This window comes from Cebus imitator, unplaced genomic scaffold (assembly GCF_001604975.1).
Source record: "Cebus imitator isolate Cc_AM_T3 unplaced genomic scaffold, Cebus_imitator-1.0 Scaffold25, whole genome shotgun sequence".
NCBI classification, from domain to species: Eukaryota; Metazoa; Chordata; class Mammalia; order Primates; family Cebidae; genus Cebus; species Cebus imitator.
The window spans coordinates 7,757,274-7,782,162 of NW_016107340.1; the positions used below are offsets into that span (position 1 = coordinate 7,757,274).

At 34.0% G+C, this 24,889-nt stretch overlaps 1 protein-coding gene across 4 annotated transcripts in view; it reads right to left on the minus strand.

The window, feature by feature from the left end:
• Nucleotides 1–24,889, minus strand: part of ABCC9 (ATP binding cassette subfamily C member 9) — a 132,179-nt gene that overhangs the window by 104,954 nt on the left and 2,336 nt on the right. For all 4 annotated transcript variants that reach the window (XM_017522963.2, XM_017522965.2, XM_037736492.1 and 1 more), the window contains exons 2-9: nt 21,235–21,356; nt 12,676–12,842; nt 11,407–11,649; nt 9,342–9,536; nt 7,259–7,411; nt 6,169–6,324; nt 4,027–4,161; nt 2,077–2,239 (exon numbers count right to left, since the gene is read on the minus strand). In XM_017522963.2, the coding sequence (XP_017378452.2) occupies nt 2,077–2,239; nt 4,027–4,161; nt 6,169–6,324; nt 7,259–7,411; nt 9,342–9,536; nt 11,407–11,649; nt 12,676–12,842; nt 21,235–21,325 (1,303 nt within the window). In that variant the 5' untranslated portion in view covers nt 21,326–21,356. The remainder of the gene's footprint in view (nt 1–2,076; nt 2,240–4,026; nt 4,162–6,168; nt 6,325–7,258; nt 7,412–9,341; nt 9,537–11,406; nt 11,650–12,675; nt 12,843–21,234; nt 21,357–24,889) is intronic.

The following is a 24,889-nucleotide window of genomic DNA, read 5'->3' on the forward strand; positions in this document are numbered from 1 at the left end:
AAAAAAAAAAAAAAAAAAAGAAAAAGAAAAAAAAAACCACTAATGGCAATAATTGTCTAAAGATACTGTCAATATATCTTTGTTGTTGTTGTTGTTATCGTATTTCTGGCTGCCTCCAACCTTCTCCTGAGAGTTTCAGTCCTTGAAGAGAAGGATGTATTGAAGGGGCCATCAGCTTAGAGCAGTAAAATATAAGCAAGTGAATCTCGATCTTCCTGTCTTCTAGCATTTTGACACCATGTTAGCGGTGCATTGCTGGAAGATAAAATTCCTTCCAACTTCATTTTTAATGCATCAAGTATTAGGGCTAGAATAAAGGGGTTACATAAACCAAATATTTTCTCTAAATCTTTTTCACAAAAGAAATGTTTATAATCTCCAACCCTTAAAGGAGTTTATGATTCAAGAGGAAACAATATACAAACTTCCAAAACTTTTAAGTTGTTAAAGGTCTTGGGGACAACAAAGATGAGCAAAAGTCGCACAGAAGTCAAATCAAATCAAATATTAGTAGGAATACTTTTGCTAAGTTTGTGTGAATTATACTAACATAAACCCTGTTATTCATGAGAATACTCAGAGTCATACTTTGAGAAAAAAAAAAAACAATATTTTTAAAGCAGTTGCTTTTAAAAGTTAGAGCTGGGGATGAAAGAACTCTGTGTTTAAAATTCTTGAAAGTATGTTGAAAAGAAAGGGTTTTATGTGAGTGAAGTTTGGCTTCCTTCACATGAAAATGATATATTTTTCTCCTCAGTTTTAAAAAATGGCTATGTTTCTTGACAATCTTCAAGGAAATATCGTATCATAAGCTCTCAAGGAGACAGGTTAAAAACAGCAAATATTTTTAACCCTTTCCCAGTTAGAAGAAAAAAGTACAGTTCACTACCAGTACTCATTTATTTTTACATAAACATGCTCTTTGAGGCTAAAGCAAATCTGTTTAATTTTTAATTTGAAAATAAAATGTAAAAACTGTTCTTGGAATTATTTCTAAACAGAACTAACATGAGAATTTTCACAATCATCTGGTTCATCTATTTAGGAAAAAATCAGATTCATCAAATGAATCTTCAGCCAATGCTGTTCAAGAAAAAATGTTAACAACACACATAAGGATGCTATACTCTTTGGGAGGCTGAGGTGGTCAGATCAAGAGTTCAAGAGATCAAGACCATCCTGGCCAACACAGTGAAACCCTGTCTCTACTAAAATACTGGCTGTGATGGCCCGCACCTGTAGTCCCAGCTACTCAGGAGGCTGAGGCAGGAGAATGGCTTGAACACGGGAGGCGGAGGTTGCAGTGAGCCGAGATTGTGCCACTGCACTCCAGCCTGGCACCTGGTGACAGAGCGAGACTCTGCCTCAAAAAAAAAAAAAAAAAAAAGGAATGCTATGTTTTCTAGGATTTGACATTTTTAGTGATCCAGAGTTACTATATTTTGTAAATGGAAGCACCATTACTAAAAACAGAATGCTACAAATAGAATAATGTCTTTTGTTTCCAAAGTCGATATCCTAGAGTGATACTAAATGATAATAAAAGCGAAATATTTTGTGGCAAAGTTTTCTCGGGGTAAAAGCTGTGACCACAAGCCTTACCTGTGAATATTCTGAGATAAATGGGAAAAGAGTTAAAGGGTCTTTGGGGATAAGAAGATCAATAGTAGCACAGTCAAATCAATTTCAGGAAACACATTTTTACTGAAAACCAACTATTTATCCTAATTGAACTGATACAAGGGTTTTATTTAGTTACTATTATCATCATCATCTTCATTTTACTGATGAAGAAAACCAAGAATTTCAGTTTGTAGAGTAACATAGCCAAGGGCACACTAGTTGTGAGGAACCAAATTCAGGTCTACTTGACTCTAAACCTGTGCTTACTTTGGTCTTTAAACGTAAACAGATAGCCCTGTGTAGCCAGTGGCTATTGGATAGCATGTGTTTAGAAAATAAATGGGTGTCCCTGAATGACTAGAATGTTTCATTGATCACAATCTAAACCGAATAGACTATGGGTTTCTCTGGTTGCCCTTAATGTTACCTGTTCTCAGAGAAACAGCAACTTACTGGAGAGTGATGTATAAAGTGCAAAGGTTTTGAGACTAGATAGTTCTTTCATTCTTGTTTCCTCCACACTTTTGCAGAAAATGTGTTCCCAGGCATACAATTTTAGAAGTTTGATGCCTTTCAATATTTCATTTGTTTTCTTCAGTCTCTCAGTGGAATAATCCTATAAAACAAAGGAAGAAAAATAATACCAGCTGCATCCAAGTGAATCAGAAAGGCAGGACCATGTAATGGACAGGGATTAAGGAGATCTAGATGTCTGACTGGCCCTGCCACTCACTAACTAGGTTGTGAAATTCCCAGAAGAAGTAGTTAAACCCTTTGTGCTTCATGAAACAAAGAGTCTAATGAGATGGACTCAAAATGTCTTTCCACTTAAAAACACATATGTCTCTGTTGCTTAGGTTTACGTAAAGGCTAAAAGCAATTTTCTAAAGTTTCACATGATTTCCTTTAATCATATCTGCAGATAATACAGACATAAATTTAAACAACTAATAAGGAGACTTATAATGGCTCCTAACATCTAACTCATTTCCTTCACCCATCAACTTTACCATTCATACTTACAAGAAGAAAAACAAGAAATTTAAGAAAAGTTAACGGGCTTCTTATTTGAAAATATGAAGGTACGGAGTTAACTGCATTCATATTGCATCTTCATAACAGCTATTGAAACTAAGCCTATTATCTTAGCTATCAAGAAACTTCCACATACTTCTTTAGAAGCTCTTTATTAAGGCCTAAGTTAGATTTACTAACAACTTGAAATAATTGTAGAGAGATTCATAGCAGATACAAAAGCTTCAATTTAGCTAGCTGTTTCAGCTTCCTTCATCATGACATGTAATACTAGAATTACTAGCAAGGTACAGTATGACCAATTAACTATCAAAAGGGGCAGTAGAGTGGTCAAAAGACAGACAGGAGAAAGCAGAAGTAGCAAACAGCCTGGTTTTTGTTCAACTTTTGGTTTTTACAGAGTCTTAAATGCCTATCAAATGATTGTTCAATGAGTGAATGAATATGGTATGAATAGCTAAACAAAAGACAGATGTTTGGGAATCATAGCTCTCCTAAGCTCCTCTTCCACACCTTTCTGTACATGTGTGTTGGAGTCAAAGGGATAGATGGTTCCAACAGAAATAATGAGTAACCTACCCAAAGCAGCAGAAAAATAAGCGATAAAAACCACTTGTATCACATGCAACCTGCTTGTCATAGTGGAAACACAAATGAGAAACAATCCCGTCAGTGGTAGCATCTCCACATTTTATGCCTGATTTACAGACAGGCTTGCTCACATTTAATCAAACTTTATTTGTAAACATGCTGTCAACAATTTTATTATTTGCAAATATTTCTCTAAAAGCAGCACATTTGTGCTCAAATAAAATAATTTCATGGCAAATTGAAGCCAGGAAGCGTCAATAATTGGGCTTTTTCTTGCTTGCCAAGTTGACCAGAAACATTTTCAGCAAGAGCAGCTGCCACTGAAACATGTCAGTGTGACTCCACAGATCCTCACATGGTTTGAGTCTACTTTAGAAAAATATAATTTCAGAAGCAGCAAACTTGACCCTTCACTTGTACCTAGATCCATTTCTTGCATGTCAATAACTAACATTCAATAGAGTCAAAGTATGATTAAGAAGATTCTTTAGACAAGTGATCTAAGAAGACTGAAAGCCTCATCACCTCATGGTACTTTAAAACATCAGGAACTGTGATTCTAGTATTTTGAATCTATGGTCATAAGTTTTAAATTTCCAATCCACTTTTAAAAATTGTTTTTGCAACATGGAAAATCCACATTTGCTGCTGAAGAACTGAAGTGAAATATAATTGTTTCCAAACTATCCTGAGTGGTATGCATTAATTTCCTATACTATTAAATTAAAATAGCATTTCTCAATTTTTCTAATTAAGTTTCTGAAAGATGTTACTTACAAGTGTGCTTTTCTGAGCCTCTGCCAACTTTGTAGCAATGAAGTACTGAATTGGCGCAAGAAGCACAATGACAGCTGCACCAACCAATGCACTTGATCCAAGTAAATTATAGAGCAGAATCACTCCCATTATGATCTAGAGAGAAAAGCACATGGAAAAGGGAAAATGAATGGGGGTGTGGGAGCCATTGCATGAAAGGATATAACTTTTCATGCAAATATAGTATTTCTTAATTATCATATTAAGTTTATTTGGAAGTCAACTGTATTAGTCAGGGTTCTCTAGAGGGACAGAACTAACCAAGTCAGCCCAACTGTGACAGTTGGGTTTTGCTATGAGTTATTTGGTGAAAGCTAAGTGCTAGGAATGTACTTTTAGTATTATAATCTGTACAACTGGTGTCAAACCAATTTATTGCATGAAGTTGCAAAGTGGTCCCACGATGCTTCTGACCTTCTAAAGCAGTCTTCAGATTTTTAAAAGGGCATATAATTTTTCTTGAAAATGCTGCCACTCACCATAAATTTGACATTCTATATTCTCTCGGAATTGTAATAGCTTTTCAAGGCTGAGAGGATTGAAAGTAGTGAGCAGCACAATGTGAGTAGAGGATGGCTGTCTGTGGACTAAAGGAATGAGCCGAGCTCCTCACCTCCTTATGACTCCAGATGCCACTTAATGTCAGGAAGCCTGGCTCTAACTAAAACTGTAAAAAAGCTAAAGTTGGTGCTCTATTTTAACATACTTCTCTTTAAAGTTATTTCCCCAAACCCAGGGCAAAACCATTCAGACCTATCCTCTCTGGTTTGCCACTGTCTTCTTTCTCCTTTAAAAACTCAGAATTTAACCTTGCTATCCTATCTTCTCTTTCTAATATATATATATATATATATATATATATATATATATATATATTTTGCTCAGCGGTTCAACTTATCATGGTTCAAAATATCAACTAATGAACTGTATCCAAGCAATTCAAGTATATAATTTATGTCTCTATGCCAATGATAATACCTTAATAGCAGTTTTCTTGGAGCAATGACACGTTTACTGCCTAGCTAATTAGGTAGTTTGGAAAATCCAATGAAAACAAAAATTTCCTTAAGATCATCCATGATGTAGTCATTCAGAGATTTTTGGTGCACTTGAAATTATACCACCAAGGCAGCTACCTAATTATCCTTTCTATAAGAACATTTTGATAAAATGAGACAAAGTATATCTTAAATCTTACTTTGTGCCAAGCACTGTGCATAATATATAGTTTTATTTGCCTTGGTTTTCCATTTAAAAATGAAAAGGCAAACAATAAATTAAAAACTAGCATCCTATTACTTTTGCACTTTAATAAATGTGGGACACAGGGACTTAGATGATAGATTGTATCAAATAAGATCTAGAGCTTAAGCTTCATCTACGGAATGCAAAAGTTAAGATAATTTAAAATGTCCAGCTTATACAGAGAAAAAACTTAATATATTTCTTTTGCCATTTTCACCCAGTTAGGGGAACAAGAAAACACGTGTCTTTACTAAAATGTTATTTTACATAGGAAATAGCTAAATAGCACTCCAGTTTGTCACTGTTCCTACCATTTTATGCAGTTTAACATGTTGCAATATACTAGCTATTGAAACTATGAGATGGATTAAAGCAATTGCTCTCGTTTATAAATGCTATAAAATGGCTTCCCAAAATGAAAGGGGTCAAACTGTGGCTCTGCGACTTTCATAAATCAAGGCAATAATACTAACAACAATTACTGGATGCCCAGAAAATGCTGGGCACTATGCTAGATGTTACAGACATATTAACCTATTTAACCTTGACAATTCCCCACTACTTTATGAGAAAGATAGTACTCAGTTTGCAGTTAAGAAAACTAGGGCTGTGAGGAGTTATGCAGTTGTGTAAATGAGGGGTACAGCAGATATTTGAAGTCAAGCAGTATAATTTCAAACTCCTCTTTCTTAACCTATGCTATAACACTTATGAGTCTCAGCTTCCTTTTCTATAAAAGAGTGTAATGTTTGCACATTCAAACACTATACGTATACCTTTTACGGAGCTAAACATTTTAACTGCTTTCTGTTTTATTTCCTTTGCAAACAAAACTCTTACTTATATTGATCTACTTACCTGAACAGGCATAGCCCATAGATTGGGACACAGGAACAAAAACCACATGAGTTGATTAGTTTCAATGGCAACTAAGTTGTTGATCTGCCCCAGAGTCATCTCCCCCATGGATAAGTTAGATGTAGAGAGCCTAAGAATTTTATTGTAAATCATGGCCTACAAAAAAAAAAAGACGAAGAAGAAGAAGAATACATAAAGCTCTAAATTTAAAATTGACACTATGATTATTTATTTTCATTGAAAATAAATAGCAAACATTTAAAAAAAAAAAAAAAAGAACAATTCTATAAGGTCATCTTCTTAAATCAACCACTATAGTTTCTTTCTTTCTTTCTTTTTCTTTCTTCCTTTTTCTTTCTTTCTCTCTCCCTCTTTCTTTCTAACTTTCTGTCTTCTGTCTTTCTTTCTATCTTTTTTTGATGGAGTCTCGCTCTGTCACCCAGGCTGGAGTACAGTGGCAATATCTCGGCTCACTACAACCTCCACTTCCCGGGTTCAAGTGATTCTCCTGCCTCAGCCTCCTGAGTAGCTGGGATTACAGGCATGTGCCACCATGCCTGGCTAATTTTTTGTATTTTCAGTAGAGACAAGGTTTCACTGTATTAGCTAGGATGGTCTTGATCTTCTGACCTCATGATCTGCCCGCCTTGGCCTCGCAAAGTGCTAGAATTACAAGCGTGAGCCATCGTGCTCGGCCCACTACAGTTATTTCTGTTTCAGTATAGCTATTTTCAGTCCTCAACCAAATACAGACTTTTTTTTTCTAGTGATATAATAAAAAGATGCATTAAACTTTAAGCATGAACAATGCTTAAACTCTAGATGCATTAAACTCTAGAACAGAAACAGATAAGTAAATGTAAAATTTTAAAAATGTTTTTCTTAATGTATTATTTTAAAGTTATTTTTAATTCAACAGATTTATTAAATAGCTCTATGTTTCTTTCATTAAGTAGATTATAGAAATGTTGTTTTTGTAATACCAAAATGAAAGTGGAATGAAAAAACAAACTGAAGCTACTGCTATTCTTAATACTGAATGGTATATAGCATTCTTAAGAAACAAAGATTATTCACGGCCTTTACGTACCAGCAGAGCTCCACGGAGGTTAATGCCAGTCTCTATGGTTACATAGTAGGAAGCCTGCAAAAATGTCCTTTGCAAAATAAGAGCCAAGAAGAGAAGAACTGCTAGAACATAAGCGTTTTCAAGAAATTCCTTTGATGAGAGGGTATCTGAATTCTTGTCCCAAAAGAAAAAAAGTGACAAATTAAAACTCATCTTTTGACAGACCAGGTGTTCAGTTTGCATTTGTTAAAATATACATAGTACTTAAATATAAAAACTCAATGTATTTAGAATACAGCAGTGAAATGAGCTACAGAAAGGCAATTTTGGCTTATATAAACATAAACCAGGTAAACCCATAAAATCCCCAACTGATTAATGAGTGATGGAAATGCCTAATTGAAGAAAAAAAAGGTAAAATTTATTTTTAAAAGATTAGAGTGCATTTCCTGCAAAAGTATACCATCCCTTAGTGAAACAGTAAGCAATAAATAAAAAAACAAGTTAGTTTACCCTCTAATTTGAAAGTAGAAGCTATAAAATTGATAGCTGGTCAGCAAGACCAATGGGACAAAAAATACAATTTTGGTAGCCTTATTAGTTTAAAATAATTCTTCCCAGTTGACTTTTTCTGATTTCCTATATCTTAATTTATACTAATAAAATAATAAATTATAAAATAGGTAATTTGGCTATATCACCCATGCAATACTTCCAGTAACAAAACATGACTTACAAAATTTTTAGTAGGAACATGACTGAATTCAGCATAACAATATCCAAAATTGATTTTGTTTGTAACAATAGCATATGGTAGCTTGTTTGTTAGAAAAGAAGAAAAGAACATTTGACTAGGTACATTATGTCAATTTGGACATTCTTTATTTTCTATGATTCAGACCTAGTAGAATTCTACTTCCGGTCCCTTCCTCTTCTTTGTGGGAATGTATACAAATGTGCAAGTCCTATTTGTTCTCAGCAAAACATATGGCTTACCTGTCTGAAAGAGAAGGGTAATGGATAAACTCTATGTGAAATTTAGGTATCTGTATGTAATTAGGCTAGCAGGGACAAAACATTACCAAAATGTATTCAATGGTGAAAATATCTGTTTATTTCAATTATAATTGAACACTAATGTGTACAAGAATCTGGGCTAAGCATTGTGAACACAAATATGAATGGCTCACCATAACTGTTTCATAAGCTTACAACTAGGAAGATAAGCATATCTCTAAGTAATAGGCTTCAGTAAGTGCCAACATAAAGTAAAGAGTGGGTTAAGGGACTCTCAAGGAGAGTCAAATTTCAACTAGGATGATCAGAAAAAGCTTCACTGAAGAGGCAATATTTAACTTCAGCTCTCAAACTGCATAACACTTTAATAGGTGATAGAAAGAAGACAGGAAATCAGATTGAGAGAAGAGAAAATGAAAATGGATTCATCTGGAAATAGTTTCTACCTGTGGAACCAGGGCAATTAATGCTTACCTTAGAAAGAAACTAGGAAGTTTACAATGTAGTCTTTATTAAAAATAGAAAATAAAAGATTATGTATGTATAATAGTAAATATATAGTATTTTATACTATATAGCCCCAATATAATCACATAATAACCAATAAAATATAATAATGTTACTTGCCCTGATCATTGTGAAGCAGGGTGATGGCTTTCATTATATAAGAAAAGAGAAATGTACAATATTACAAATCACATTGCTAGTATTATTGGTCACATGCCTCTAAAAAAGTGACTCAGTCACCCCTCATACATAAAAATTATTTAAAGGACTGCAATAAACATTAAATCAAACAATCAATGTATAATTTCTACACAAACTTTCTGGCACACAGTAAATGCTTGTTAAATGTTATAGGCTCTGAATCTGAGGAATAATTTTGTTGGCCAGATTCATTCAATGAACACATAAACACGTGATTTTTTTTCCAAAAGGAAAATTACTGTTTCTTTTAAAAAAACACTCAATTATCTGAAAAAATAAAAGCCTATTTGAACACTCATAAAACTGCATTAATAAAAAGTGACAATTACAATGAAATCTGCCAATAATATGTTTCCTTTGAAAAGCACCAGGAACTTACTCCAGTTGTGTTACTTGTCCCATTCTGGGTTTCATTCACACGCTGAACTATTCCAGAAATACAAAGAGGTCCAGCAAAACCCAGTAAGTCAGCCAGATAGCGGAATGTGCTACTAAGTAGAATTGGTCGCCCAAAAGCTCTGTACATTGCAAGCCATATAGATGGAGTTCTATTTGGATGATCTGCAACTTTTTTCTGGGGGAAAAAAAAACAGAAACAAACCAAAAAACTGTTGGAACAAAATAAAACTGCTTAGAGTAGTAACTAATCTCAACTATGGAAATTCCTTCTTACAGTTCTGAAAATATTTTAAGGGTTTAAAAATAGATGTTAATGAGTGCCTTTCAACATAGTATCCATAATTCTGTATCCTTGCCTTCTATGCAAATAGTAGCTAATATATGCATTTTAATGAAATAGAATGAGAAGTAAACAGGACAATTTTTCGAAGACACTATACTTTTTTTTAAATCAAAGGATGACACAAGATTTTTAAAGCATAATTCAGTTTTAATTTTCTTTGATTTGGAAAATGTATATTTGTCATGAAAATTGCCAAATAACATTGCATAGCAAGCAAAAGAGTAAAGCATAAAGATCAAGGTTATAGGCAGACTGGCCAAGATTTTTGGAGTTACTAGATTGCAACAGGTTTGCCTGTCCAATGATTACAAACTAAACAAAACAGATTATTCCAACTTCAAGTTTTTTCTCCTCCTTGGTGTTTCTTATCTCCATGGTTGGTAGTCAATACTTTAAAAAATTATGGTAGACTTGTGTTTCCTAGGTATTCCTCAAATAAATGCAAAATGAAGAACAGCATTTATTCTTAAGTCAAGTCATGGCTTCACACAGCTACAGTTGTTTGTTGTAAAGATTTTAAGACCTAAGCAATCATCATAATTAAAACTTAGGCAAGAGGTAGATAAAGTTTTTTCATTGTGACAAGGAAGTCAACTCACTGGCACAATAGAGCTCAATTATGTTCCCTATGGAACCCCTGTTAAAATAAATAATTTGTTTTCCAAAGTTTATGTAGACATTAACACATCAAATCTCTTGTCGTAAAGAGAACTCAGAAAAATGAAGCTATGCTTAGGCTAGACTGCAAACATCTTTACTTTAGCAGTTTTAAAAATTTTATGCAATAGTTTTCCCAGAGGTGAAACCAGAGAAATGACTAAGGTTCATTTTAGTAACCTTTTCTTGCCATTTAATTTCATAACACGTATTTCTGACACAAAACAGATTATTTTCGTCATTTACCATAAATGCTTTGTTGATTTTGATTTAGAACAGCCAAAACTCGTTAGCTGTTTTATCATACTCTATTTCCTTCCAGTATTGTTGGGAATCCTAATATTTTAAATGGCAATGGTACTTGTAGATTATTGCAACAGAAAACACATCTACCATTGTGGGTAGCATGACTATTTCGAATGATAAAACATAAAATGAAAATATCCAAAGACTCTCATCTTGAAATTTTTTAAAACAATAATGAATACTTAGGGAAAGTGCCAGAGGAAACCAAGTTTGGTAGCAACATAGAATGATACATGGAATAGGCAGACAATGTCCTTTTATTTAATTTAGTCTCCCATTTTGAACTATAGAAGCTAAATTTTAGTCAATAATTAATACAAGGCTTTAAATTTCTTAAAATTGATTATTAGTAGGTATCTATTTTACCTCTTTATATAACAAAATTTTTATGCTTGTAAAAAGACAATAACAAAAATTTAATGAGTTATTAATATTATATGGTAATGGATTAGTATATATGAGCATTGAACTTAATTCTTACTTTCCACTTGGTGACATATCCCAGAGAAAAGGCCGTACTCACTCTATCCTTCCTCATCTATTAATGGGGCAACTAATATAGGTATACTTCATTGGCTCTTCCAATATTCCAGGTCCGATTAACATGATTTAAAACTACAGAGCAAGAAAGATGAAGGAAATCTGCTCTTCCTTAACTATAGATATGAAGCTTTGTGTCTTTATATTTAATAGGAACATTCTCTGTTATTAAGCACATGGAAGACAGATACTAAATTACCTTTTGTTCTTCATATGCATCTTTCAGGCAAACATAATTTGTTACTGCTCTCATTGCTATTGGCAATTTTCCAATTGCCTTCAGATCAATAGGCTTTTTATGAGCAGATATAATAAGTGTGTTCATCCACCAGTATGTTGCTTTTGACAGCAAATTCACAAATGGTTGAAGAAATCTCACTCCCAGATCCTGGAGGTCTTCAGGAGGCTTTACCTTCTGAGGATTCATGAAGAATACATATCTCTGTGGCAAGAAAAATTCCACAGCGTGACAATTAGTTCAGTTATTTTCCACATATTACAAATAAAATTTCAACCTTTTCTACATTTTCCTATCAGGTGACTAAAATTTATACTTTAATGACTCTTCCCATCCCTTTATGAAATATTCTTTGAGATATTTTCTTCTGTTGTGACTAGATTTGTTCTGTTTTGGCTAGTTAATGCCAGAATTTTACATTTAATTTTCTTGGGGTCAATTCTAAAAGATCAGTTAACCTTTTAAATATAGTTTTTATTAAGAGTCAATGTTTCATGACATCCTATGATAGGGTCAACCAAATGAGGGCTTTTACATTGTTTAGATTTTATAATGTGTTATCAAGACCATTATTGAGTCACTATTGATCTGTGGTTTGCTGATGTTAACTGACTAGTCTCTGCATTAACTGCAGCATGTATCTTTCTACTCACAGATCAAGTTCAAAGTTCTCTGATAAAAAATGAATACTGGAAAATCTATCTCTGGTATCTCACACAACATAATGGACAGCAATAAGTGGTGGAAAGTACAATCAATTTGCAATTACAAACCAGGTACGGGTCTTGACCATACTACTTTGGATATATAGCCAAAGCTATCTCTGTATGTTTCTTCATCAATGAAATAAGCAAACTGGATTATTTTCTTTTCAGTTTTAAATTTCTAATAATGCAATATTTTGCTTAACGTAGGTGTGCTTGAGACCAATTATGGATGATGGAACATTCTCCTAAAAACAATTTCTTCTGTAATATAAACTGAGCACAATATCTGACACATAGCAGGCACTCAATCAATCTCTATTTGTGAATGAATAAATAGTTTCTAGAGTCACACTGAGATTTCTGAAACATTAATGGCCTGTATTTAGTGATTAGTTCAGCTTTATATATATAAATCAAATGCATTTGTTCATCCTCCTAAATACTAATTATTTCTGGCTAATGGTAATCTTTCATACTGGGGTCTTGAATCCAAGTAACTAAACAAAAACCATTAGCTGCCTACCCTGACTCGAATGACGTTGATCTCCACAGCCATCAAGAGCCCATTCAAGATGACCATCATGCCTGTGATGCAGAAACGCAGGTCTGATATGCCCAAACCAGACTGACAGTACTTAACCAATTTTATTGTTTTTGTAATAAAGGCCATTACCCAATACAGGAATAGGGCTGAAAAGAAAAAGATAAAAAGAGAAAGATACAATCTTTTCTTAAACTTCACTAGCATTTGAATATAATTATGATACTTTTTAATAACAAGAGCAATTTTATGTACTGTATTTCCACATGGTTTTACTTGGTAAGAAAACAACATATATGATTTAGTGTACTTCTGGAGTTTTGAATTGAAGGAGTAATAACTTAAAAATGTTGAGTGCTTCCACTCTGCCCATATATGATAGATAGGATGTAAGGAGATACATAATAGGATAATCTGGACTCTTCAAAATGTTTGTATAGGTCTATAAATTTTAAAAAGTGGCTTTATCTTCTGGTCTTGTTTCCAAAGAGCCTTGATGATATGAATAATTCGCAAGTTATTATCTGTATAACCTACTTCATAGGTATATTGCAAACCCAAGGATATGTCTCATGGTATTACCCTGGAATTATCATGGAATTCATGTATCTCTGTAATTGGGTTTCTGCCTTACAGATTCTTATTCAAGTTGTAGGTGACTTTCCTTAGCCAAATGGTTTAAAACACCACGCCCATTCACACAGCACAAAGAACAATGATCAGGCAGGGTGACTGACACTTCAAGTACTTGGGCCAGAAAGGTGAGGATTACACTGCCTTCGAACCACAACCAGCATTTTGCAGCAAATATGAGATAGAAGCATTGACTTTCTTAGAAATATTTTGGCAAGTATACAATCTACTTTTAACTTTGAATAAATGTCAGTACAAATAAATATGGTCTAGGAAGACATCTAAGACACACGTAAGGCAATCCAGCTTGGACCACATTTGTCAGAAAAGTTGAGTGATCACTTCATTAGTAAAAAATAACTGAACATTGGCAGATGAACTCAACATAGTTCTTGTTTTAGCTTAAATATATAGTCAGAATGGATTTATTTTAAAAAGACCAAATTATATGCTATCTAAAGAGAGTCACCTTAAGTATTAGAAAGAGTAGATTAAAAATAAGTAGATTGAAAATATATACATGAAAACAAGCATAAGAAATTTGGAGTGGCTATATTAATATCAAACATAGCAAACTTCAAGACAATTATTACCAGGAATAAAAAGACTTTTAATGAGTCCATTTTGTAGAAAAATACAATAAAAATATGCATATGCCCAATGAAGATTTAGAAGATATATTAGAACATTATCAAACACCTCGTTTGATATTTATAAAACTATTTGAGATTTGGTACTCTAAAATTACATCTAACATCTTCAGATTTTACCTTCTTATTAACTGCATATGGTACTCATATAGACTATATGTTTAGTCAAAAAATGAAGAGCAAAGAATTTGAAATAATAGAAATCATATAGAGTAGATTTTCTGACCACAATAAAACTAAATTTAAAAATCAGTTCTTCACAACAGACTATTGATTTTCTATTGCTACTTAACAAACTATAACAAACTGAGTAGGTTAAAACTGCACACACTTATTATCTCACGGTGTCTAGGATTCAGGACTTTGAGCCAGGGTCAACTGGGTTCCCTATTCCAGGCTCTCACCAGGTTCTAGGTTTTGACTGGGACTGCTGGCTCAACACAGGCTCTACTGATTTAAGACCTTCCTCCATGCCATACTCTATTGGCTTAGAACCTAAGCACAGGTCCTACTCACACTCAAGACAAGACGGTAATAAAGGGCATGAACATCAGGCACTGAGATAATGGAAGTAACTTTTGATCTTTTCATGCAGTAAGATGTCTAAAAGCTTCTAAATATTTGGAAATTAAACAATAGTTACTAAAAATCCACATGTTAAAGAAGAAATCACTAAAGAAGTCAGATAATATTAAAATATATCAACTATATTATAATAAAAATATTACATATTTAAAATTCAAGAAGTACAACTAAAATAACTCAGAGGAAAAATTATAGCTTTAGATATTTATTTTACAATATAAGGTTCAAAACTCCATAGTCATCTTAAAAGCTCAGGAAAGAAAAAAAAAGGACCAAAAAAAGAATGAAAACAATATAGTAGAAAGCAATAAAATAGAAAAATGAACAATTGATAAAATGAACAAACTCAATAATGCCATTCTTGGAAAAAACTAATAAAATTGATAAGCTAGACAGTTCAAGAAAACAAGAACGCAAAAAACAATATTAGGAATGAAAGAGGCACTATCCTTACATACCCTACATACTTTAAAAGGAGAATCAGAAATATCATGAATAACATTATGACAATGTATCAAAAAACTTACATGAAATGGAAAATTACTTAAAAACGTAACTTATCAAAACGAACATAGAAAGAAATACTCTGAAAAGTCTATATAGTCACTAAGGAAATTAGATGATATATTAACTAAATTATAAAATTTAGATTTAAATTTTATTGGATATAACACTGTCTAATACAGAAATAAACTCATAATTTTAAATCCTCCCTTAGTCCAAATTCCAGGTCCCTATGACTTCACTAGTGATTTGTATTCAACATTTAGGAAAGAGATAAAATTAACCTTACACAAAGTCTTTCAGAAAATAGAGAGAAAACATTTTCCAATTCATTTTATGGAGGCTGTTTAATACAGAATGTATAAGCCTGAAAAAGATATTACAAGAAAATAACAGATAAATATCCTTCACTACATAGATGTAAAACTCCTTCACAAATAAAATCTAGTGATATCAAGCATGCATAATATATTATGACTATGTGTGGTTCATCCCCGAAATGTATTGAGACTTTATTTGAAAAATAGATCAATGCAATTTAGTACACTAACAGAAATGCAATTTTCCTAATGGATACAGGAAAAACCTTTAAGAAAATTCAACACACATTCAAGACTTTAAACACCCTGAGTAAGTTTTAAATAAAAGAAAGCTTACTGGACAAATAAAGGTTCACTATGAAAAACATATAACTAACATTACAATTAATTATGAAAGACTGATCATTTTCTCCCTAAAATCAGGAACCAGACAGGAATTCAGTCCTATGCCTATTTGGCATTTTATTGGACATCCTAGCTACAGCAATATGACAAGAAAAAAAGAATAAAAGAAAAAAGAAAGCATAAAAAAGGTTGAAAAAAACTGTCTCTATTTGCAGATGGCATGTTTGTTTATATAGAAAATCTTAAGTAACCTAAAAAGCAATAACTAAAAGTAATAAGTGAGTTTCTAAGGCTGAAAAATACAAAAAAATGAAAAGCCCTTTCTCTAAGATCAAAAACACAATAAGAATGCCCAGTTTCACCACTGCTATTAAATATAGTACTGGAAGTCCTGGCTAGAGCAGTCAGATAATATGAAATAAAGAATATCCAAATTGGAAATGAAAAGGTAAAATTTCTTGTTTGTAGATGATAGCCAAGACCATCCTAAGCAAAAAGAACAAAGCTGGAGGCATCACACTACCTGATTTCAAACTATACTACAATGCTACAGTAATCAAAACAGCATGGTACTGGTACCAAAATAGAGATACACAGGAGTGCAACAGAACAGAGGCATTGGAGGCAATGCCACACATCTACAACCATCTGATCTTTGACAAACCTGTCAAAAACAAGCAATGGGGAAAGGATTCCCTGTTTAATAACTGATGTTGGGAAAACTGGCTAGCAGTGTGCAGAAAGCAGAAACTGGACCCCTTCCTGACACCCTACACTAAAATTAACTTCAGATGGATTTGGGACTTAAACATAAGACTTATCACCATAAAAACCCTAGAAGAAAACCTAGGCAAAACCATTCAGGACATAGGCACAGGCAAGGACATCACGACTAAAACACCAAAAGCATTGACAACAAAAGCCAAAATAGACAAATGGGATCTAATTAAACTCCAGAGCTTCTGCAGAGCAAAAGAAACAATCATTAGAGTGAACCTTCAACCAACAGAATGGGAAAAATTTTTTTCAATCTACCCATCTGACAAAGGGCTAATATCCAAAATCTACAAAGAGCTAAAGCAGATTTACAAGAAAAAAACAAACAAACCCATCCAAAAGTGGGAGAAGGATATGAACAGACAGTTTTCAAAGGAAGAAATATATGAAGCCAACAAACATATGAAAAAATTTTCATCATCACTGATTATTAGAGAAATGCAAATCAAAACCACATTGAGATACCATCTCACACCAGTTAGAATGGTGATCATTAAAAAATCTGGAGACAACAGATGCTGGAGAGGATGTGGAGAAACAGGAACACTTTTACACTATTGGTGGGAGTGTATTCTAGTTCAACCATTGTGGAAGACAGTGTGGCACTTCCTCAAGGACCTAGAAATAGAAATGCAATTTGACCCAGCAATCCCATTACTGCATATATACCCAAAGAATCATAAAGACACATGCACAAGTATATTCATAGCAGCACTGTTTACAATAGCAAAGACCTGGAACCAACCCAAATGCCCATCGATGATAGACTGGACAAGGAAAATGTGGCACATATACACCATGGAATACTATGCAGCCATAAAAAACGATGAGTTCATGTTCTTTATAGGGACATGGATGGATTTGGAAACCATCATTCTCAGCAAACTGACACAAGAACAGAAAATCAAACACCACATGTTCTCACTCATAGGTGGGTGTTGAACAATGAGAACACATGGACACAGGGAGGGGAGCATCACACACTGGGATCTGTTGGGGGGGCCAAGGGAGGGGCAGTGGGCGGGGGGTGGGGGGCGGTGGGGGTGGGGGAGGGATAACATGGGGAGAAATGCCAGATGTAGGTGATGGGGGGATGGAGGCAGCAAACCACATTGCCATGTATGTACCTATGCAACAATCCTGCATGATCTACACATGTATCCCAGAACCTAAAGTACAATTAAAAAAAAAAAAAACCGAAAGAACTAGAATAGCCCAAGCAAGCTTCAGAGAAAAACAAAGAAAATGTTGTATGACTTATAATTTATGACTTCAAGAACTCCAAAGCAAGAGAAAATGTTAGTGGCATAAAAATCTATTAATACATCAAAGAAACAGAAAATAGAGCCAAAACATACATTAAATTTAGTCACATGGTTTAATTTTTTTACAGAAGTACCAATGCAATCTCATGAGAAATGGAAATTCTATCCCACAAATGGTGCTGGAACACACTGATATCCACTTGGGAAAAAAAAGAACTTTGACACCTACCTTACACCATATACACAATTACTTTAAAACGAATCACTGTCCTAAAGCAAACAGGAGAATAGGAGGGAAACTTATTTAGAGGGAAGACAAAGATATCTTAAGACAGAAAGCAGTAACTAAAGACTAAAAGAAATGATAAATTATACTACATCAAAATTAAAAATCTTCTGCTCATTAAAAGATCCTATTAAATAAATGAACATGTATGCCGCAGACCAGAAAGAAAACATTCTCAAAACATGTAACTGATGACGTACTAGTATCTAGTATGTGCAAAATATTCCTTCAACTCAAGAGTAAAAGTGCAGCCCAATAAAACATGGGCAAAAGATATGAACAGCCACACCCCAAAGATAAAAAATGGCCAATAAACTCATCAAAAAGTGTTCAACATCATTAGTCATCAGAGAAATGCAAATTAAAACCACAATGTATTACCAGTCCACACCCACTAGCATGACTAAATTAGAAAGACCAAGATCACCAAATGATGAACATGTGGAAATGGAACTCCTATACCTTGTTAGGGAGTATAAAAAATGACACAACCATTTTGGGAAAAGATGTCAGTTTCTTAAAATATGAACATTTACCCACTTATCCTATGACTCAGCGATTTCACTCTTAGGTATTTACCTAAGAGAAACAAATACATATAGCCACAAAATACTTGTTAAGAATGTTGATAGCAGCTTTTCTTCTCATGATAGTTAAAACCTGGAAATAGTACAGGTGTCTATTAACAAGAGATTGAAAAAACTACAATATAGTTATACAATGAAATACAATTAGAAGAACAAAATATTTATCTATGCTACATCATGAATGAGCATCAAAAAAAATCATGCTTAGAAAAAAAATCCTTACTTAAAAGTCTATACTGTCTTATTCAATTTACATCAAGTTCTGGAACAGGCAAACCTAATTCATGGTGGGGTAAAAATCAGGACAGTAAAGTTGACATTGGGTATAAGAAAATTTGCATGGCCGAGTGAGGTGTCTTACGCCTGTAATCCCAGCACTTTGGGAGCCTGAGGTGGACGGATCATGAGATCAGGAGTTCAAAACCAGCCTGGCCAACATGGTGAAACCCCAACTCTACTAAAAATACAAAGAAAATTACCCTGGCATGGTGGTGCGTGCCTGTAATCTCAGTTACTGGGGAGGCTGAGACAGGAGAATTGCTTCAACCCAAGAGTTGGAGGCTGTAGTGAGCTGAGATTATACCCTGCACTCCAGCCTGGGTGACAGAGCAAGACTATGTCTCAGAAAAAAAAGGAAAATTTGCATGGATGATAGTTATGTCATGATAGGATTATACAGGTACATTAGCAAATTAAAATCTCTGTGTTTCATGTAAATAAGTTTTATCTTACAAAAAGAACTGTAAATTTAATGGTATCCATGAAGTGTTCACAGGTAAAGCATATTAACATCTACAACTTACCTAAAATGCATCAAAACTAAGATGGAGAGAGGTTTGTATAGAAGGATGAAAAGATGTAGATATGTGATAAACCAAAGAGAACAAATGTAAATTGAAGAATTTAGGCATTGGGTAGGTGGGAATTCGCGTGATTCTTTCAACTTTCTGTACATTTGGTGATTTTCATAATGAAATGTTGATACAGAATTACTAGCATTGTGGTCTTAAAATGAGTAACTTTTCTAGGTCCAAATTTTTCTCTGCTAAAATAACAAGAAAGATTATCTTTTATCTCCATGTCCTTCCACCAATATGATCAAATTGTGCTGTCTTGCACCTACATAACAATAATAGGACGCTTTTGATTGTGTTTCCTTCAAAATACTATTAAAACCTGCATTACTTTCTAGTTGTATCTTATAACTTTTTATCACCATCAACTTTTCGAAAATGTATATTTAGCTTATTAAATTTCAGTTATATATTTTTTGTAGCTACCTGTTGGAAATTTCTTTTCTTTTTTTTGGCATCTTCAGACCTCTGATAATGTCTGCCTCCCATTAATTATCTATTAAGATAATTAAAAACTTGACAGCATTTTAAATTAATATTTAACCCTCTCTACCATTTTTATTAGATTGCCTTTAATAATCATGTAATGTGACACAGCATGGAATTAAATAATCTGTATTTTTCATGCATCCATTTTAAATTTTAGTGTCCCCTGGACAAATGTATAAAATACTGTGTGTGTGTTTTTGTTGTTTCTTCTCCTAATTTCTATATCATTAGTCAACATCATTACGTAACAATCAAATAGCATTAGAAACAGTAAGCATCATTCACACAAACACACAGTTTGGACTGCAGTTTCAGGAGGTTCATAGCTCATCCATGATCCATGTTCTATACCTTTATCTCTTTAAGAAAGAAGTATACGCCAAAGAATACGGTGACGGGTCAGAGTATTGAACATAACTAATGTAGATGGGTTATATAATTTTGACCCAAGGCAAAGATAAAATTAGGAATATTTTAGATAGTCTCTGATTTCCACAGAACAAGGAGGCAAGAGAGGAAAAACAATTTTAGTCACAATGCAGGTATGAAAGGCTGTGCTTTAAAGGCAGCTGCTTCTCAGGACAGCATACTTTTAATTACGCTATGAAACATACTCTGCTACATAGTAATTCTAGGAAAATATGGCATCCCCACAGCATCACTGAAAGGCTTGAACCTTGGGAAAATGTCTTTGGACTTCAAGCCAGAGGCAGAAACAGCTGGAACTAGAGGAGATGACTTGTTCATGGGGCAGCATGGTGCAGCAGCTCCTCGTAAGAGCTCTGATTCTTAAAAAATACAACTTCTGGAAGTCAGAAGGCCAGCACAACCCCCCACTTTTTTCTCCCCTTACACAGAGACACACCACAAAGAGCATTTATTGCAGAAGAGATGGCCTTTGGGTATGGAATTTTCATAGCCTAGAGTAACTAAACTGGGATTACAGGCTCCCACTGTCATGCCCGGTTAATTTTTTGTATTTTTTTTTTTTTTCAGTAGAGATGGGGTTTCACCATGTTGGCCAGGCTGGTTTCAAACTCCTGACATCAGGTGATCTGCCCACCTCAGCCTCCCAAACTGCTGGGACTATAGGCGTCAGCACTGTGCCTGGCCAGTTTTCCCATACTTTCTACTCCCCACACACTCTGATAGTATTTACCTTGGGGAAAAAGAAAAACAAACTACTTTCTAGGGGGAAAAAACAAATAACTCTTTAGGGAGAAACAACAAAAGTGATCATACTTACCTAAAAGTAACTTAGGAAAATTTGATGTTTCAATATTGTGATAATATACTATTGATGTTGTAGTGGCAACAAATCCCATCACAGCTGGCATGAAGAGGTGGAGGTGCCTCGATTCTCGCCGTCTACAAAGAGTAGTACAACGTTAATGTTTAAAGTTGATGGTTCCAGATAATTTGTCATTTTTTTCCAATTTGTTCATAAGAACTTTCTCTTAGCAATAAGATGTTTAAAATACAGAATGCAGTTGTAGTTTCCAAGTGAATACGTAAGAATATATTGAAAGACATAGCTATGCGGAAAAGATTTATCTTAACATGAAGGGCTGAATAAACAAGCAAACTATACCTTAAAGTGTTTGCAACTAAAACAAATATATAACTACTCCTATACTGTAGGGCAGAGCCACTGAAATCATTTAACAACTAAAGCAAGTAAAAACAGTTAACTCAATCTGAACTCCAATGTGTGTGAGTGTGTTTTTTCCTTTCAACTTGACAGTCTTCAGTGATTTCTCCATTCTCGTTAATTCATTCAATGCATCTGTGATTGCTGGTCCTGATACTGTATTAGGTTCTTGGATGCAACAATGAACAAAACAAAATATAACATCTGTAGTCAAAAAATGTGGTATATTGGGGATATCAATAGTGAATAGAAAATTACAGCATAGCTGAAGGGACAGTGAGAGAACACAGAGTGCATGTCTGGGACAGAGAAAGCTTTGAAAAGGAAGTGACTTCCAAACTGACACTTTAAGAAGGAGGAATGGCTACTCAGAAGAAGAGAGGAAGACATCGCCAGGCAGTGGGGCCAATGTGTTCAAGGGTATTATAAGCAATTCAGCATGGCTGCAAGGAGAACAGGCTTCCCTCTGAAGGTAACAGGATATCCAGGTGAATCGGTGATCCCACAGCAGATGTGCATGGTGGTCGCCCTCAACCCCATTGGCAGTGATAATGTCATAGACTGAAACATTTTGCTTTCCTCAAATTACTTGAAGATATTAGTACATAAATGGTATAGGAAAGACAGCGACTAGTTCAAGAATGGGGGAAGGGAGAACATTCAAGAAAGTCTTTCCAAAAGAGGTATGGTTGACAATGGGAACTGAAATATCAAAAGGAATCCGCTGGTCAGGAAAAGGGGCATTTTAAAAAAGGAACAGAATGTGCAAATACATAAAAGCATGAAACAACACAACATGTTCAAAATTTCAAGTAGTTTAATAGTCTTAAAACAGAAAGTTTAAGATAGAATGTATCATGGAAGGCTTTTTATGCTGTGGTAAGAGGCTGGCATCTCAACCCATGGAAAACTGAAACATTTTAATAGGTAAGTGGTGTGGTCAGAGATGTTTTATGTGGATAAGGAAGTTGGTAGGTAGTACATGAGTTTGCAGTAGAGGGAGAGAAATGGAAGGAAGGAAAGCAGTTAGGGAAATATGAGTATAAAGTCAGGTGACCGATGATAAAGGTCTGACTTCAGCTTTGGCAGCAGCAGTAATATGGAAGAAACAATACATTTGGAAAAGATTGATTGCTAAAATGGACAGGAGTTTACCAGCATTAGGGTATGAGGGTGATGGCAATAGAGAGGTAGAAGATAATTCCTAGGGTGTCTGTGTGGTTGGTTGTGTGGCCAAGTAAGAAAGAATGAAAGAAAGAAAGAGAGAGAGAGAGAGAGAGAGAGAGAAAGAGAGAAACAAAGAAAGAAAAATGGAAAGAGACAAAGAAAGAGAGAAAGAAAGAAAGAGAAAGCAAGGAAGGAAGGAAGGAAACCACAATTTACTTACTAATACTATTTAGGAAATGTTTAAATGAGCACACTTCCTATCCAATCCTTTAGAATGTGGTCACAACCCTACTCACAAAAATAAACAAGTTTGATAAGAAATAATTATAATAAATAAATTAAAAAGTCAATTTAAGATTTTAGAGAAAGAATGACAAACCATTTTTATAATGGTTTGCATTGTGGGAATGGAAAGCAATAACAAAGAATTAATAAAGATAATATCAGCTACAACAAAGTTTTGTACTTACTTTGGCGCTCCTTTACTAGGGATTTAACATGTCTTTGAACCAGGCTAGCATTTTTATAAGATTGCTGTTATTTTGTTAGTTCTCTATTTATAAAGCTGCATAGGTTTTGAATGGTTCTCCAACCCTATTTTTCCCTTAAGCTATGTTCTTTTTAGAGTATGATTTGCAAATCTCAGTGGCTTGGTAGGAGCGCATTATGTCCCATTTATCTTTAGATAATCTTTAGTCGGAACGTTGGAAAGAAATTTTTAAAGTATTATATTGCGAAGGTTAAAGAAATCATTTCAAAAGAGAAAAATAATAAAAATAAAAATCTAAGGAAAACACAATAATAGACAAGATTTTAATACACTGCTTTTAGAATTTGACAGATTAAATAGTATAAAACCAAGCAACATATAGAACTTCAGTAATACAATCAGTAAACTTAATAAAATTTTGTCTCCTACAAAGTATATATAATACTTTCTAATATTCATTACATATTTATAAATGATCAAGTATTTGACTATAAGGAAAATGTTAATTAACAGCAAAGAATAATCATTTTACAAACTACATGCTTTAATAATAAACCAATCAAATTAAGCAAAAGAGCAAACTGAAAAGGATTTCTAAGCCTAGGAGAGTATCTAAACTGGAATCACAGGTAGAAATAAAAAGGAGAACAAAAACCCACCCAGAACAGATAAGAATGTCCCAAAAGAAAAATTTATGCTTTAAATGTTTTATTACTAAAAAACAAGATCAAATATTCTATTAGGAAAGCCTTTGCATTGTTTTTGTAATTGTAATGAGTATTTCTCACATATTAAGTAAATAATTCATAAATATTTTATTTAAAAATAGAAAGATGGAATGATAGCAGTGTCAAAAGTAAAAATTATGACAAAGACAAAAGAGTGTTAATTAGGTGTGACTAATAATCACAGAGATTCTTATAGGTGTAGTTTCCAGAATAAGATGGAGCAAGAAAAAAAGCAAAACTAAATGTTTGGGTTTAGAAGTAACTAGAAGATGACTTTTCAAAAAGCCTGGATAAAAATCATAAGGAGAAGTCTATACCTAAAGAGGAGAAGAGCATAGCATGGAATCGAGGGATTATTTTAGCCTGTTTTTAGGACCTCTTTTATCACCACCACTACAAACAAGTCTCTACTATTATGATATGTCATTATTATCACGGGTTCAGTCTGTCTGTGTTTTCTGAGGACCTGACTGAATCTACATCAACCAGAGAGTTCTCCTTGTCCACATGATGTCAAGTTTCAAAGAAATATAGGATGATCTATCTTCTACTTTATACAGACACATAGAAACAGAGCAGCCTAAATGCTAAGGAAATGAAACACTTGAGCCTAGATTGGCTATGCTAGTATAAATATACCAGAACTTTAAACAGTTATCAATAAGATAATATCCAATTAAGTTTCTAAATTCCTGGAGGCATAGCATATATCAGAGTCTCTAATTTTTTTTATCAGAAATTAAGACATGCACATTATCTGCAAAAAAAAAACCCTCATAAAACATTACAAAATAGCCGGGCGCGGTGGCTCAAGCCTGTAATCCCAGCACTTTGGGAGGCCGAGGCGGGTGGATCACGAGGTCAA